This window comes from Saimiri boliviensis, chromosome 16 (assembly GCF_048565385.1).
Source record: "Saimiri boliviensis isolate mSaiBol1 chromosome 16, mSaiBol1.pri, whole genome shotgun sequence".
Lineage (NCBI taxonomy): Eukaryota > Metazoa > Chordata > Mammalia > Primates > Cebidae > Saimiri > Saimiri boliviensis.
Window position 1 is genome coordinate 72,315,028 of NC_133464.1, and position 17,198 is coordinate 72,332,225.

General features: G+C 40.6%; 1 protein-coding gene across 6 annotated transcripts in view; it reads left to right on the forward strand.

The window, feature by feature from the left end:
• SMAD9 (SMAD family member 9) overlaps positions 1 to 17,198 on the forward strand; it is a 76,976-nt gene that overhangs the window by 36,099 nt on the left and 23,679 nt on the right. For 3 of the 6 annotated variants that reach the window (XM_074387818.1, XM_074387820.1, XM_074387819.1), the window contains exons 3-7: positions 2,757 to 2,846; positions 3,337 to 3,418; positions 3,502 to 4,099; positions 10,129 to 10,386; positions 15,415 to 15,525. In XM_074387818.1, the coding sequence (XP_074243919.1) occupies positions 3,688 to 4,099; positions 10,129 to 10,386; positions 15,415 to 15,525 (781 nt within the window). In that variant the 5' untranslated portion in view covers positions 2,757 to 2,846; positions 3,337 to 3,418; positions 3,502 to 3,687. The remainder of the gene's footprint in view (positions 1 to 2,756; positions 2,847 to 3,336; positions 3,419 to 3,501; positions 4,100 to 10,128; positions 10,387 to 15,414; positions 15,526 to 17,198) is intronic. The other 3 variants (XM_074387821.1, XM_039473457.2, XM_074387822.1) reach the window with 3 other exon arrangements.

A 17,198-nucleotide genomic window follows, 5' to 3' on the forward strand; every position in this document is an offset into this window, starting at 1 on the left:
CTGTTGGCCAGGTGCGGTGACTTACGCCTGAAATCCGAGCACTTTGGGAGGCCAAGGCGGGTGGATCACAAAGTCAGGAGATCAAGACCGTCCTGGCCAACCTGGTGAAACCCTGTCTCTACTAAAAAAAACAAAAATACAAAAACTAACTGGTCTTGGTAGCACGTGCCTGTAATCCTAGCTACTTGGGATGCTGAGTCAGGAGACTAGCTTGAACCAGGGAATCAGAGGTTGCAGTGAGCCAAGATTGTGCCACTGCACTCCAGCCTGGAGACAGAGCAAGACTCCGTCTCAAAAAAAAAAACAAAAAACACACACACACACAAACCTGCACTGTTAATATCAGGGTGATGACCACCAGGAGACAGACAGGCCCTTTGTTCTACTAGTGGCTAAAACATTATAGGAATGAGAATGAATAACCTTTGTGAACCCTAAAGTGCGCTACCTGGACAAACAGAAACAACCTGGACAAGAACCTGAGATTAGTGAGATTCCAGGCTTTTTTTTTTTTTTTTTTTTGGAGACAGGATCTCACTCTGCTATCCAGGCTGGAGTGCAGTGGTGCAGTCATAGCTCACTGCAGAGTGAAATCTCTGGGCTCAAGTGATCCTCCTCCCTCAGCCTCCTGAGTAGCTGGGACCCAGGGTATATAAGCCACTGCACCTGGCATGATTCAATTTTTACATTTAATTTTTCTATTAAAATATGTCTATTAAATATGCCTATTTCTATTAAAAATAAGCATACAAACACATATAGAAAACAATATTTTGGACATCTGTATACCCACCAGTCAGCCTAATTAAAATCTTTTTGATATTTTCTATTTCTAGCCTAGCTGGAGGCCACTGTTATGAATTGGGTGTTTATCACTCTTGAGGTTCTAAATTCAACTCTTTGGGGCCTCCCTCAATGCAAGGGCCTGTATTTAATGGGACAGGAGTGGTATCTTGCAGCAGTAAAATCGTAGTTTTGGAACTGTTGTAAGACCACTATAATGATTTGAAATGTGTCAGTGAGATGGGTCTGCAGAGAGCCGAAGTGTTTCATACCCTAGATTCCTGACTAGTTGGGATTTCCCCAAGGGATGAGAAAGTATGGTGGTCACTGAAGGTCACTCATCAAGGTAAACCTCAGACAGACACAGTTTGAAGAAATGTATGGTTTAGGAGTAGTGCTTTTCAAACTTTTTTTTATTGTAACTCAAGTAAATTTTCTATCGTGACCCTGGACACAACATGCCACCACCACCACCACACACATACACACACACACACACACACACACACACACACACACACACACACATCTCTGAATGAGAAGTTTTAAGAAATTATTATAATTTATTTCAGCTTCCTTGCAATAACATCTATTTTGTTTTGTTGTTTTTACAAAAGCTATTTTGTTCCAATAAATTGATTTCACATACCATTAGTAGATAGGAACCCACAGTTTAAAAAAAATGAACCAAACCAGACCTGGTTTAGTGAACTGTTACTTGTTTCATGGAGCAAAAGTTTCTAAAAGGTATACACTCTGCTGAGTATTTTTATAAAAAGCTTTTCTCTGCAACTGACCTCAGCTTAAAGATCTTTGCCGCAACTTACTAGTAATGAATCCCATGTAAAACTAAGCAGAATTCACAACTCTTTTGGGGTTCAGGTTATTCTGTCATGAGACTTCTCCTTAAAGCTCCTAACCCTCCTCAGCCATTGCTTTAAGGCAGCCTGACTAGATTAAGTAAACAGAACTTGAACACAGTGACTTAACTATACTTTATAAATTCATGATTGTTAAGCCACAAAATCAATCTTTCCAAATAAAACTGAGTGTAAGTCAAACTGCCAAGTGAAAAAGAGCAGCTATGGAGCGCGCAACTCACCCTTTAGTCATAGTTTATCTCTGCACAATGTCAGATAAAGGCTAGATGAGGAACAAAGTGATGGTGACTGTTGCTTTATACTCATTAAATCTCATTTGTTTTTGTGGGACCACACCGCCATCCTCCTCACCCGAGGTGCCTGATAATGATCACCCTAGCGGGGGGTTATAAGGCACCTTTGTTCAAAAGAACTTTATAGAATTGGACTCAGAAAGGTACAGCTTGCCCTCCAGGGAAGCAAAGGAGAAAATTATATTTAATGCATATTACACAAATAGTTGTTGGATATTATGAGTTAGATTGATCCCAAGATCCCAAAATGCTTGAGTCAGCTTGCTCCAAAATGTTACCAGCCAGCCACTTTAAACATTAATGAGGTGGCTGGTTTCTAAAATCTGGAAGAAGGAGGAGGTTTTGTTTAAGCCAGCTATTTCACAGAAGAGGAAATACAGTTCTACCCTAGGAAATTTAAATGAGACTGTTGAATAATTAGGGAAGAACCTCTCCTGTGGATGAGAGGGCAGAGAAGAATTCAGCTGATTTTAGGCCAAATAACAAACGGGACAGCTGTGCTTTTTTGTGTATGTATTTGTGTATGTGATGGTGTATAATTTCTAGAAAAGCAGTTCTCAGGGATTTGGGTCGTAAAAATTTCCACTTTTAAAAATTATTGAGAACGCCAATGAACTCTTGCTTATGTGGGCTATATCTCTCAAGTTTTACCATTAAAAAAATTGAAACTAAGAAATTTAAAAATATTTATTGATTCATAAGACATGAACCTATGCTATATTAACATAAAATATTTTTATTGAAAACATTGTTTTCAAAAAGTTATTGAGAACAGTATAATTGTTTTATATTTCTGCAGATCTCTTCACTACGGCACACTGAGAGCAGCTGTCCAGCTGTCCCGAAAAGTAGTTTGGAAGACTGTGTTAAGAGTGGCTGTCCAGGAGTGGTGAGATTATTCACGATCCTGTTTTTTTTTTTTTTTTCCTTTTCATTAGTATTTATTTTCTACAAGAAGATGATTACTTGTGCAAAGTACAAATGAGAAAGAAAGAACATACTCATGTCGAGGAAAGATTATGGAGGCCCTGGAAAAATCCAGGCAGAGGAGTTTACACTTGGGAGACCAGGGAACCACTGCCATTTCTTAAATGGGAAAATGAATTGATAAGAGCTGTGTTTGGGAGTAAGTGGATTAGAGTTGAGAGAGAGAAGGAGAAATGCTACTTCAGAGGAGTGATGTGGTGGGTCAGACCTCAGGTGTCGGTAGAAACGGAGAGAAAGGGACAAACTCTAAAGACTGAAGGCAGAATGACCTGAGACCTGGGTCTAGGGGATAAAGGAGAGCGCAGAGACAAAGACAGCAGTTTTCAAATTAAAACATTTGAAGAATGTTTTTTCCCTTCTATCCAACTTTGGGGCTTGGTTCTGTTGCTCAGGTGAGAGTGCAGTGACACAGCCTCGACCTCCTGGTCCCGAGTGATTCTCCTGCCTGAGCGTCTGGAGTTGCTGGGACTGCAGGTGTGCGTCACTTCTTTCTCTCCAACTTCAACTTTTTCTGAACGTTACCTTGATTAAGCTAATTGAAGTCTTGTGTTTTCCAGAGTTGCCCAGGCCATTCAAGGGCTTAGGAGACAGTCTGCACACTTCCCAACTTGAATCGGTCCCAGCTGCTCCCAGAGGAACGAGTGAATTGGACCCTATGCCACCCCTGGAGAGCTGCTCGCTGCCCACTTGGCCGTGAAGGGCTGTGCGGTTCCCCTGCGCGCCAGAGCCTGCCGTGGCCTCTTATGCACTCCACCACCCCCATCAGCTCCCTCTTCTCCTTCACCAGCCCCGCAGTGAAGCGACTGCTAGGCTGGAAGCAAGGAGATGAAGAGGAAAAGTGGGCGGAGAAGGCGGTGGACTCTCTAGTGAAGAAGCTGAAGAAGAAGAAGGGAGCCATGGACGAGCTGGAGAGGGCGCTCAGCTGCCCGGGGCAGCCCAGCAAGTGCGTCACGATTCCCCGCTCCCTGGACGGGCGGCTGCAGGTGTCCCACCGCAAGGGGCTGCCCCACGTGATTTACTGCCGTGTGTGGCGCTGGCCGGATCTGCAGTCCCACCACGAGCTGAAGCCACTGGAGTGCTGTGAGTTCCCGTTTGGCTCCAAGCAGAAAGAGGTGTGCGTCAACCCTTACCACTACCGCCGCGTGGAGACTCCAGGTGGGCTGTCTTTATCGCGTCAGGGTTTATCTTCAGAGTCAAGGGCCTGTGCCCCATTGGTGGAGAACGATGGGGCACCAGCAGACAAAGACGTCTCCCGAAAGAGAGAGACGAAAAAGAGAGAGAGGAGAGACAGAGACAGAGAGAGAGACAGAGACAGAGAAGAGAGGGAGGTTCAGTTTCGAGGGACTGTTCCAAAGTTTTATTTCCTGGAATGAGGCAAATGTCCAATCGAAGGTTCCCATGAAAACAATATTCCTGCCTGGAATGCCACAGGAACTCAATCCAAAGGGAATAGAAGTAAAACCCTGTTATAGCCAGTGCGAAGGAATGAAGATAAACTCCAGACTAGTCAGAAAAATCTAGAAAGAAGGTATTTTCATTTGATTCCAGTATGCATGTAAGCTTAGTGTGATTTTGAAAATGAGGCAGATGGCTAATCAAAGAGAGAAAACTCCCATAAAAGTTTTATTTGGAGGTATCTGGGACAAGTCGATAGAATCGTTTACCAGTTCTTGGGGTCCTAAAAGGTTTTAAAATGGCCTCGATAATGATAAGCTACAAAAAAATCAGTATCTTCGTGCCCCCTGCCACCAAGAAACTGAACTGAACTGCACTAAACTGAAATGAAGCCAGTTTTCTGGCTACTACTTTGTTCAAGTTCAGGTAAGTAGAAGGTGTCTCATATCTGGGTCCGAAAACAGCCAATGAAAGAGTTGCTGGACATCATTCCAGGCAGTTATTTTTTAAAAATGGTTTCAAATACAGACAGGTATCACTTAATGATGGGATTGCATTCTGAGAAATGCATCAGTAGGCAATTTCTTCCTTGTGCGAACATCCTGGAGTGTACTTACACAAACTTAGATGTGATAGCCTGCCACACTCTTAGGCTATATGGTGTAGCCTGTTGCTCCAAAGTTACTAGCCTGCACAGCATGATACTGTACTGAATACTGTAGGCAATCCTAACCACAGTGGTACTGAATATATCTGAACAGATCTAAACGTAGAAGAGGTACAGCAAAAATACAGGATCATAATCTTAGGGGACCACTGTCTTACATGTGGTCCCTCAACCAAAATGTGATTATGCAGTACATGACTATAGGAAAGTACCTTTCTAAAACCCCTCATGCTCCAGTGTGTGTATCTGTATATATGTATATACCCGCTCCTCTTGAAGCCAGGTCTTTATTTTTGTTGCTTCACACTGGCTATAACAGGGTTTCAGTGTGATTCTCTTTGAGTGTTTCTGTAGCATTCCACACAGGAACACAGTTTTAGGAGAGCATTCTCTCTTTGACTGGCCATCTGCCTTATCCCAGGAAACCAAAGCACTGACATATTAGCTCAGGGAAATTGCCCATGTGCAATGAAGAGATGATCCTGTCTAGCTAGGTACGCAGGGTCAGTTTACCTTAAAACAGTATCCAGCAAGTGATTCATGCCCAGCCTGCCTCAGTCACAGCTAAGTGATCTTTCAAGCTTGCAGAACTTAAGGAAGTCATCTGCCTGTGTGTGGATGCCACCCACAGCCCATTCAGGGACTGAGGCCCTGGTTGAGAAGGTATTAGATGGTTCCACATGCTTGGCAAATCTGATGTGTTTTCTCTAAATCCTGGAGCGAGTTGCTTTCCTCCCGTCTTCCCTGCTTCACTTTGACTCTCTTTGCTTACTTAAAAAAAAGTCAATAATGTCTAAGCTTATAGCAAAAATGACTTGATTCCATTTTGTGTTTCAAAGATTTGAGTTACATTAAGAATCCAAAATATACCCAAATGGAAAAGTGTCCATTAAGAAATCATTTCTGTCTTCTTGAATAACATAGTTGTAAAATGTGACAACATGTAAGAAATATCTTGTAAAATGTATCTGGTTTTCCTTTTGAATATTCAAAAGCCTATTTTTGAAGGACTATTTGACATTTTAGTTTTTCTTCTTCTTTTTTTAAACAGAGTCTCGCTCTGTCACTAGGCAGAAGTGGTGAGATCTTGGCTCACTGCAACCTCCACCTCCCAGATTCAAGCAATTCTCCTGCCTCAGCCTCCCGAGTAGCTGGGACTATAGGTGCATGCCACCACACCGAGCTAATTTTTGTATTTTTAGTAGAGACAGAGTTTCACCACCTTGGCCGGGAGGGTCTCAATCTCTTGACCTTGTGATCTGCCTGCTTCAGCCTCCCAGAGTGCTGGGATTACAGGCATGAGCCACTGCATCCGGCCCTTAGTTTTTCATGTTCTGTAAGGAATGATAGTGTGAATGTTTTACATATGGTAGATAGATTTCATTTTATCATAATTTAGGTGTGAATTTCCAGAAGGAAAGATGAGTAAAGATTATATTAATTTAAGGTAATATTTAAGTTACTTAGGTTTTTATTACTCTTAACTTTGATTTTTTTTAATAGAAAAAGTAGATTTTATATCCAGCTAGCTATTCATAAAGTAAATATTTTAAGAATAATAAAATGTTAATGTTAAACAAGTTTGCTGAGTTCCTATGTATCATAAAGCTTAAGTTTTGCCTTTGAAATCTCATTTTTCAGCCATTCATTTAGATGCATTGAAGACTGCATTTCCATTTTCTTTTCATTCACACATCCACTTCAATAATCAATTTCAGTGCTTTCCAAGTTATGTGTGGTGAGGGACCAGTTTTTATTTTTTAAATTCCTAGTCCTTCAACTGAATACTTTTATAATACAGATGAATTACTAGGCAAATAAAATTCTAAAAAGACTTAGAAAATACAAGCCCAATTTTAAAAATTATTTATTTCAACAAATAGAAACTCTGTCACATTGCTGTGAAAAGTTTCTAAGCACTAATTTCTTCACAGACTGGTACCCAACAGTTGGTGAAGGGTCCCCAATCCTCAGACCACACTTCACCTGGCATGGTTCTGGTGGAAGCCAAGAAAGACTATTGCTGTGGTACATGATAATTTTACTCCATTCGCCCTGACGTTATTTCAGGAGTATAATTTCTCCTTTACATAAAATATTCATATTATATCAAAATCACATGACTTAAAAAAAAAAGACAAAAGTGTTTTTTTTTCCAGATCTGCTTTGCATCCCCATGTACTCTGTAACTCCTTCTGCTGTTTCCCCCTGGGTAGCCCTGAGATATAAAGATAGCATGGTATTTAAAAGTGGCATAAAATAGGAATGAGTGTGTGTAAGCTCACTGTCATATTTACAAGCAGCAGTTGAGATGTGGAAGTGGAATTTAGTAATTAGGGATTGCTGTGTTTTGAGTGAAAGTATTTTAAAATATGATCAGTGCACATTTAAGGCAACTGAGCCAGTCAGATCAAATAATACCTAGAATGAGACCATTAGTTTTCTTTGTAGACATCCACTGGCTTTGATTTTACCCAGATGGTAAAAATACATTATCAAGATAGTTGTGATGATAAAGGAAAATGTATCCTTTCTTTTCTCTTGGCGCCTCAGATCTGCAGGCCATGAAGAAATAGAAGTCTCTGCATTCAGATGGATAGGAGGCAGTGTATTTTTATCAGTGTTATACACGGTAGATATTTTACATTAAAACTGAAGTCACAGAGATTATTCAAATTCTTCATAAAAAAATGAGTGTTTATTTGAACATTGTTAACATTGTGATTAAGTGTCATTGACAAAGAAGCCATAAGCATTTGCTGTGTCAACTCCTCACTTCAGACTATTCATGAGTACATCAGTTTTTTCTTGCCTGGTTGTGGAATATTAATACATTTTAGGAAATGTAATGGTTTATTATCCATGTCACTGTTTCATGGTGATGTTGAATGTTTGTTCTCTGGTGTCATAAGGAGTATAGGAGTGCAAACACTACCTTGTAAAAGGGGACAAAATTGTTTGTTTCTCTGCTATCCTCACCCGTAGCATTTTTAGTTGAAAACCTTTCATTTACACTTTAGAGTTTATTTTCTGTCCATATAACTGAAAATTATTGCTTGTTAAGAAAGAGATAGATGTACGATGCCAAAGGCAGATGGCAGACTTTGGGGTTAATGTCATTGTTACTGTAATTGTCTGTTTATTCCAAAACATTTACCTTTTTTTAAGACCTTATTTTTAGAGCAGTTTTAGAACATTTACTTTTTATGAGTTTTTATTAATATTTGCATGTGGTTGACAAATCACTAATGTGATTAGAACCAAGATCTGTTTCATTCATACCCAGAGACAAACTCTTTTAAACAATTCTTGCTTAGTTCCTTTGTATTTCTTTCTATTATTACTAGGAATTATGGCAGTAACTCTAGATAATAGATAAATCCTTACATATCTGTTTCCAAATTTGTCACCTTTAGATAATGTCATTGACTCTCTACCATAAAAGATGAGGATTTCACTCACTTATATTGTCTTCTTCCTTCCTCCTCTTCTCAGTCCTTGATAGCTGTATTTTAGTTCATAGTTTGTGTTCGTTTTTGGTTATTCCACTGGTTTCCACCGTGGAATTTTGGGGTAAGAACTATCTGTCCTCAGAAGGGCATTGGTCTGTTGATTTCTAGTAGCCAGGGTTGGGTGGGAAGTCGAGGTCGGTTGATTCTCTTTTTTTTATAGATAGCTTTGCAGTGATCCTCTAGGAGCTTTTGGAATATTCCAGTTACCCCGCAATGTTAGAAATTCAAGATGGAAAGACTCAGTCTGGATCTTCTTTCATTAATTGAGCCCTGCTCACTCTGTGACTCTTTTCAATATGAAGACATAGGTCCTTTGTAGCTCTTGGAAGTTGTCTTTTGTTATTCTTTGACCACTTCCCCCTTGTGTTCTCTTTGCTTTTCTGTCTGGAACTTACATTGGCCACAGATGGCTCTTCAACAACATTTTTGGAGTAGCTACTTTATGCCAGCCATTGTCGTCTTCTAGAGGTCAGTAGGACATGAGGGCTGGGGCAAAGCTTGCCCTCGAGAATTTGAATTTATTCCGAAATTGTAGAATGAAGAACAGTAACTAACGTTCTTCTTCTTTTTTTTTTTTTTAAAAAAAGTTGGAACCCAGAAAAAGCATACTAAAATGAAAAAACATAATTTATGTTGTCTTATTGATGTTTATCTTTTTTTTTTTTTTGAAAGTCTTGCTCTCATCTCCCATGCTGGAGTGTGATGGTGCAGTCTCGGCTCACCGCAACCTCCGCCTCCTGAGTTCAAGCAATTCTCCTGCCTCAGCCTCCTGAGTAGCTGGGTGCCCGCCACCACGCCTGGTTAATTTTGAATTTTTAGTAGAGACGGGGTTTCACCACATTGGCCAGGCTGGTCTCAAACTCCTGACCTCAGGTGATTCCCCTTACCCCTAGCCTTGGCCTCCCAAAACACTGGGATCACAGGCATGAGGCACTGCTACTGGCTGCTGCTTACTTTTTACTTATTCACTTTTATTATTATTCACTGTTTATATTTAACTTAATAACTTTTAATTACTCACCTTGAAATCTTTCCAGTAGGGACACACAGAATGTTTTTATTTCAGCAGCATTACTGAGCCTGAAATTGAGTCTAGTCATCTAAATAATTCAACATGATCTCTGAAGGAAAAATACTCTGAGCATCACTTAGGGTTTCACTGCAAGCAATAGAAACCGATTTTGCCTTGGGGAGAAAAAAAGACTTATTTGGCAGAATTAAAGACAGATGTAACAATCAGGTTGCCAGAAGGCTGGGTATTAGGACAGCTCTGGTCATTTCCAAGGTAGAAATAAATAGCAGGTCTCTTCAGAGTGCTGACACTAGAAAGATCCTCCTCTAAATGTTTTTGTGAATTTTGACATTTTGCTTAAGGTTCAGGTTACAAGGAGAAGACTGTTGCCTTAGCTTGACTCATATGCTCACTTTTTAGGTGGAGATGGGAACTCAGTGGACCGTTCCATGATGAGCACAAAGACTAATGGGAGTAGTTCCTAAGGGGAAAAACAGCTCTATCATCAAAAAAATAGATAAGAATGACAAGTATCCACTGTGTTGTGTACTGATGAGCAGTGTTCAATTCTAACTGTCTTGTTCCCTTTTGATCCTAGTGCTGCCTCCTGTGCTTGTGCCAAGACACAGTGAATATAACCCCCAGCTCAGCCTCCTGGCCAAGTTCCGCAGCGCCTCCCTGCACAGTGAGCCACTCATGCCACACAATGCCACCTATCCTGACTCTTTCCAGCAGCCTCCGTGCTCTGCACTCCCTCCCTCTCCCAGCCACGCGTTCTCGCAGTCCCCGTGCATGGCCAGCTACCCTCACTCCCCGGGAAGTCCTTCTGAGCCAGAGAGTCCGTATCAGCATTCAGGTCAGTAAGAACTATGGTCTGTGGGGCAATATGGGAAAATAGGCCCAACATGATGATTTATGATGGACTGTCACAATGACAGTCATTGTAACTGTTATTCATATAGTGTCAACAGTTTACAAAGCAATCACCCCTAAAATGATTAGGGCTATACCCATTTTGAGGCAGTTACCTTGGAGATACAACATGTTCTTGCTATGAAAGCTCTCAGAAACTAAATGGCTTTGAATAGTATCCCTGGGAATTTCCAAGGAGTTTTTTAAGGCAGTAGAAATAAGATTAAAAGACTTCTTTAATCTAGGCAGAAGACTTGGCCTGAGGACAAGCAACATGGAAGAGCAATCCTAAGCCTCTACCTTGGTTACCTCTTTCAACAGTCAAAGGATGTCCTTGCCTAAAACATATGTCTGCATCCCTTGGGTGAGGGAGAGAGTGAAGCTCCAGCTTTAGCCAGTACATTCTCCCTTTCTGCCATGTAAAGCCAGGACAGCATTTTAAATATAGAGCTCTTCAGTTTGCTGAATGGAGAAAGCATATGGAATGGAAAGGGAGCCTCTAGCATGCTGTCATGATTGCACTTGCAGCCATACCTGTAAAGTGGGTCTAAGTTGAGATAATGAATAAAAGATACATATGTACCTCATGAGTGTGAGACGAATCTTATGCGGAGGTGACAAGTTCCTAAAGGCATGCATAAATACATTTGGTGCCAGATGTTACAATCTGCCTCATTTATTTATTCCTGTAATCTTTTGTGTAACAGCTATTTATTAAAATCTTACTACATGCAAGCATTGCCTTAGGATTGCTGAAAGAGGCATTAACAGGTTAACAAAAACTGTCCGTGTCCTTACAGAGCTTATAAAATGTGGGAAGATAAAGAGGGAATTGGCTTTTCCCCTCTGAGTTACTTAGTTCCTTTTGCCCCTCAGCAAGTTACATAAGCATCTACTATAACTTTTTTGTACTACATTGTATAATTCCTGTGTCGTCTATTTTTTCCGTTAGACAGTGAGTCTTCTTTTTTCTATGTCAAGCACAGAGCTTGAAATGCAGTGGTTGCTCATCAGTTGCTTATTGAATAAAGTACCATACAAGTGTTTATTTATTTTTATTTATTTATCTATTTATTTTTGAGACGAGGTCTCACTCTGGCACCTAGGTTGGAATGCAGCAGCATGATCATGGCTCACTGCAGCCTCTGCCTCCCGGATTCAAGCAATTCTTCCACCTTGGTCTCCTGAGTAGTTGGGATTACAGGGGCGTGCCATCATGCCTGGCTAATTTTTGTATTTTTAGTAGAAACAGGGTGTCACCATGTTGGCCAGGCTGGTCTCAGACTCCTGACCTTAGGTAATCCACCCACCTTGGCCTCCCTAAGTGTTGGGATTACAGGCGTGAGCCAAGGCTCCCAGCCCACACAGGCATTTATAACCTGGACATGGAGCTCCAGAGCATAGGCACAGGTTTCATGGACTCAGTAAGTGATAGCTGAGCAATGCTAAGTATCCAGCACTGGGCCAGTGCTAGAGGGGCAGTGATGATTAAAACAATGTAGTTGTCCCCCCTTATCTGAGGTTTCGGTTACCTGAGGTCAGCTGCAGCCTGAAAATATTCAATGGAAAATTCCAGAAATAAACAATTCATAAATTATAAATTGTATGTGGGGATGAAATCTTGTGCCATCCCGCCCAGGTTCGGTATCATCCCTTCACCCAGTTTATCTATGCTGTAGACACTATCCACCTGTGAGTCAATTAGTAGCTGTCTCTATGTGTTGAGGCATCACAGTGCTTATGTTAGGTCACTCTGATCTAATAGTGACCACAAAGAGCAAGAGTAGTGATGCTGGCATAGTGTTCTAATTGTTTTACTTTATTCTTAGCTACTGTTCCTAATCTCTTACTGTGTTTAATTTATAAACTAAGCTTTATCGTAGGTATATATGTATAGGAAAAAGCATAGTACATATGGTATTCAGTACTATCCACAGTTTCAGGTATCCACTGGGGGTCTCGGACTGGATCTTTGATGGAGAAGGAAGGACTGCCGTGGTCTCTTACCTTCAGGAGGCAGTAGCTATTGAGAGCAATCACATACAGGTAGCCTGTAGCAGTCCAGGCAAGTGATTATAAGGACTTGAACTAAAACAGGGATGTGGGGTTGGAAAGAGGGCAGCGAATTAGATGAGCGGGATTCAGCAGGACTTACTGTGGGGTGAAGGCAGAGATGCTGGAGGGTAGCTTGGGAGTTGTTCACTCAGTGTGGGAGCAGATGGTTGAAGTTTTGCAAGTGGCTGACTTCACTGAGAAGAAATACAACAGAAAGAGAAGTCATTTGAGGACAGAGCCTTGGTGAAGGGACAGGAGGATAATTACGTTGCAAAATATATATTTACATAACACACCTCTGTGCTACAAAGACTTCCTGTGCTGACTTTTAATTCCTGCCCTGGTTACTCTGACAGGTTGATATTCTTTTTCCTCTTTCCACCCATGCAGGACAGACCCCAACAATGATGCAGGAGCTGGTTAGTTTCTCACTGAAGGCATAGCCCTTTTCATTTCAAAGAAAATAACTCTTGTCTGAATGATTAACAGCAAAATGCCAACCTGAATAACAGCCCCATAGATAAACAAGAGTAAAAGGAACTTTTGAGATATACTGGTTCAGCCTCTAAGATTTTTTAAAAAGCTCTATTGAGGTATAATTCACATACCATACAACTACCCATTTCAAGTGTATAATTCCATGGTTTTTCATATGTTAAATTTTTTCAGGTAGTGGGGAAATGTATCTAACAAAGAATTTGCCATTTTAACCATTTTTAAGAGTACAACCTGGCCGAGTGAAGTGGCTCACACCTGTAATCCCAGCACTTTGGGAGGCTTAGGCAGGTGGATCACTTGAGGTCAGCAGTCCAAGACCAGCCTGGCCATCATGGGGAAACTCTGTCTCTACTAAAAATACAAAAGTTAGCTGGGCATGATGGCGCACGTCTGTAATTCCAGCTGCTCAGGAGGCTGAGGCATGAGAATCACTTGAACCCAGAAGTCAGAGGCTGCAGTGAGCCAAGATTGCACTGCACTCTAGCCTGGGTGAGGGAGTGAGATCCTGTTTCAAAAAAAAAAAAAAAAAAGTACAATCTGATGGCATTAGGTGCATTCATAATGTTGTGCAACCATCACCACTACCTATTTTCGAAAAATTTTCATCACCCTAAACAGAAACTCTGTACTGATTAAGCAATAGCTCCCCATTTGCCCACTTCCCAAGCCCCTGGTAAGCTCTAAGCTACTTTCTGTCTCTATGAATTTGCCTATTGCAGGTGCCTCATATACTAGATTCATATAATATTTGCCCTTTTGTGCCTGTCTTATTTCACTTAGCAAAGTGTTTTCACAGTTTGCATAGTGGCATACAGCAGTAGTTCATTTTTGTGACTGAACGATATTAGTTTGTATGGCTATACCACATTTCAAAAAATCAATTCATTAGATTTTTGGATTGTTTCCACCTTTCAGCTCTAGTAAATAACACTCTGCTTTCAATTACTTTGAGTATTTACCTAGGAGCGGAAGTGCTATAGCATATAGTAATTCTATTTTCAGTCCCTCTTTTTTTACTTTTAATTTTTTAGAGACAGGGTCTTGTTTTGTTATCCAGGCTGGAGTACGGTAGTACAGTCATAGCTCAGTGTAACTTCAAACTCCTGGGTTCAAGTGACTCTCCCACCTCAGCCTCTGAGTAGCTAGGATTACAGGTACACATCACCATCCTCAGCCAATTTTTAATTTTTTTTTTTTTGTAGGATGGGGTCTCATCATGCTGCCCAGGCTGGTCTCAAATTTCTGGACTCAAGTGTTTCTCCCACTTCAACCCCCAAAAGTGCTAAGATTATAGATGTGAGCCATGGTACTTAGCATGTTCTGCCTCTTGAATAAATAAACATACTTAGTCAAAGACCTGCAAAAAGCCCATCTTGCTTTATGACTTTTCACCAGAGTGATAGGAGTCATAGTCCATTTTCTCACAAGGACATAGCCTATCCATGGTTTCCTAGTATGGTCCATGAACCCCTGCATTAGAATCACCATCGGGGCATGTTAAAATGTCCATGGCTACATTTAACCACTAACCTGTTGAATCAGAATTGCCAAGGATGGGGCCAGGAATCTGCATTTTTAACAAACCCTACTGGCAATTTTTGTGCACACCTAAGTGTGAGAACTACTTGTATGGACAATTTGATACAACAAAGGAAGATCGATTCAACTTTTTTGCTGTTGTATTCTGCCACGGATGGAACAAAAACATTCTGAACTAACATTAGAAATGTACACTGACAGAATCAGTTGTTTTGTGCTGAGGTCCTCCATAAAGAGTTTTCTCATGAGTTTTTATTGTGTTATGAATTACTTCCTGATAAGTTATTATCAATGAATGTATCCAATTTGCCTAACCATGATCACTGTCCAGTCACAGAACTGCCATTTGGGTAGAAGGGCCCTTCTCAGCCTGCATTGGGCACAAAGTTATAATCACGTTTCAGCTATTCTGTGCTTTGGGGGCATATCCTGAAGTATCTTAGGGATAGAGCATCCCCGTGGCCATTGTACAATTCATGGCAACATAGAAGCTGAAAATTAGTCTCATTTCGGAGAAGATTTAGTTTTCTCTGTGGTTTGCAAGCCAGATAACAGACTATTCTGCTATGAGGAAAGTTGGGAGAAGAGGTCTTGCATTTCAAAGTTTTGCCATGAAGTCATTAGAACTCAATGATGTAACTCAAAAGTTAGAGGGAAAATGAACTGAATCTTGGGTGAGGCTCTCAGAACAACCAGTTTCTTTTATAGGGCACCCACAATGTCTTCTCCTGAAGACAGTCTTGTTACATTAACATGGTCTGTCTGTAGGAGTAGCACTGTTCACCAAGCCCAGTAATTTAATGGCAAAAGATGTCGGATCCAGCTGTGTTTGTATGGTTTATTGATCTGACAATTCCTTTGTTCTACTGCTTTCTTTTAGTTGACACACCACCCCTGCCTTATCATGCCACAGAAGCCTCTGAGACCCAGAGTGGCCAACCTGTAGATGCCACAGCTGATAGACATTTAGTGCTATCGATACCAAATGGAGGTAAATTGTAGATGAACAGTGAAATGTAGCTATTTTCCAAAGTATTTCCTATTAACCCCAAACAAAGCGACTCAAAAAATAAAACCAGAAATGTATTGATTGGCCTGCTGTTTGGCATGTGTTTTAAGAGGCAAATGGCATGCCTTTGCATTTTTTTTTTCACCTAGGTACAGGTGGGTTGAGGCCAAAAAGGATGTAAGCCTTTTTATTTTTATTTTTTCATGGCTTTGCATTTTAACTTTGACATTCCTTAGTACTGCAGAATTAATGTTTATCATCTTCATTACCAGAATAAGTTAACTTTTTGTTTTAACTTCACATTTAGAAGTTTGTAGTTCTTTTTTTTTTTTTTTTTGAGATGGAGTCTTGCTCTGTCACTGGACTGGAGTGCAGTGGCAAGGTCTCAGCTCACTGCAACCTCCTCCTCCCAGGTTCAAGTGATCCTCCTGCCTCAGCCTCCTGGGTAGCTGGGACTACAGGTGTGCACCACCACGCCCAGCTAATTTTTTGTATTTTTAGTAGAGATAGGGTTTTACCAATGTTGGGCAAGATGGTCTCGATCTCTTGACCTCGTGATCCGCCTGCCTCAGCCTCCCAAAGTGCTGGGATTATGTGAGCCACTGTGCCTGGCCAGAAGTTTGTAGTTCCTGATGTTTAGTATGGAACTGGGAACTCAAGAAGTTAGGGATTTTATTCTATTTGTGTTTTTACTATATGTTTACAGTGATGTCTTTCATTTGGCCAGAGAGGTACTCTTAGAAATATACATAAATGGGGTTTTTACAAAATTTTATTTGCATCTTAGAATAATAGTCTAGTGTTGCTTGACTTTAATGTTTGTATAAATCACATTGTGATCTTGCATAAATGCACGTTTTGATTCCTTAGATCTTAGGGTGGGGTCCAAGAATCTGTATTGTTAAGCTCCCATGTGACACAGAGGCTACTGTTCCATGAGCCACATCTTGAATAGAGAGGTTCCGAAGAAGTTTACCGTTTGAAATACTCCAAGTGAATATTTTTATAAGTTAAGATCCTTTTGTAAGAGAGATAATAACCCCAAATTTATCCATTTCGTAAATTTATATTTAGTGCGTATAGGAACATATTCTAGATGCAAGAATGATGAGGACGTTCCAGAAGGAGAAAGATAATCTGATCAATGGACAGAGAAAGGGTGTGGGTGGCAAAGAAAGAAGGAACTCTGAACTTTGGTTGGTTACAGAAAAGTGACTTAACTTTAGGTTGGGTGTGAAAATATTCATGGGTTTACTAATGAAATATACTGCTCTCTTTAAATGGTTTTTTTTTTGTCATGCATAACTAGATATTCCACAAAGCAGAATGTGAGCCCCTCTGTAGAAGTGTTTTTTCCCTTAAATAATTTAATGTCTTATTCAGCATTATTGATTTGCTTTTTTATCATAGCCAAACTGTTATTTTCCATCTCTAGTTTGTTGGAAAATGATACTTTTTGCCACAAGGATTCAAGAGGGCACAATAGCAGTGACATGCCATCTCGCACATGTTTCTGAAAGAAGAGGTGACCTGCCGGCTTCCTTTTAGCTGTGCTTGCTTTAGGGTTGACAGTTTTTTATGTCCATCTGTTTGTGTCATGCTTCCCTGGCCCCTTCATTACCAATACATAGTTTATAAATGCTCTAGCCATGGAA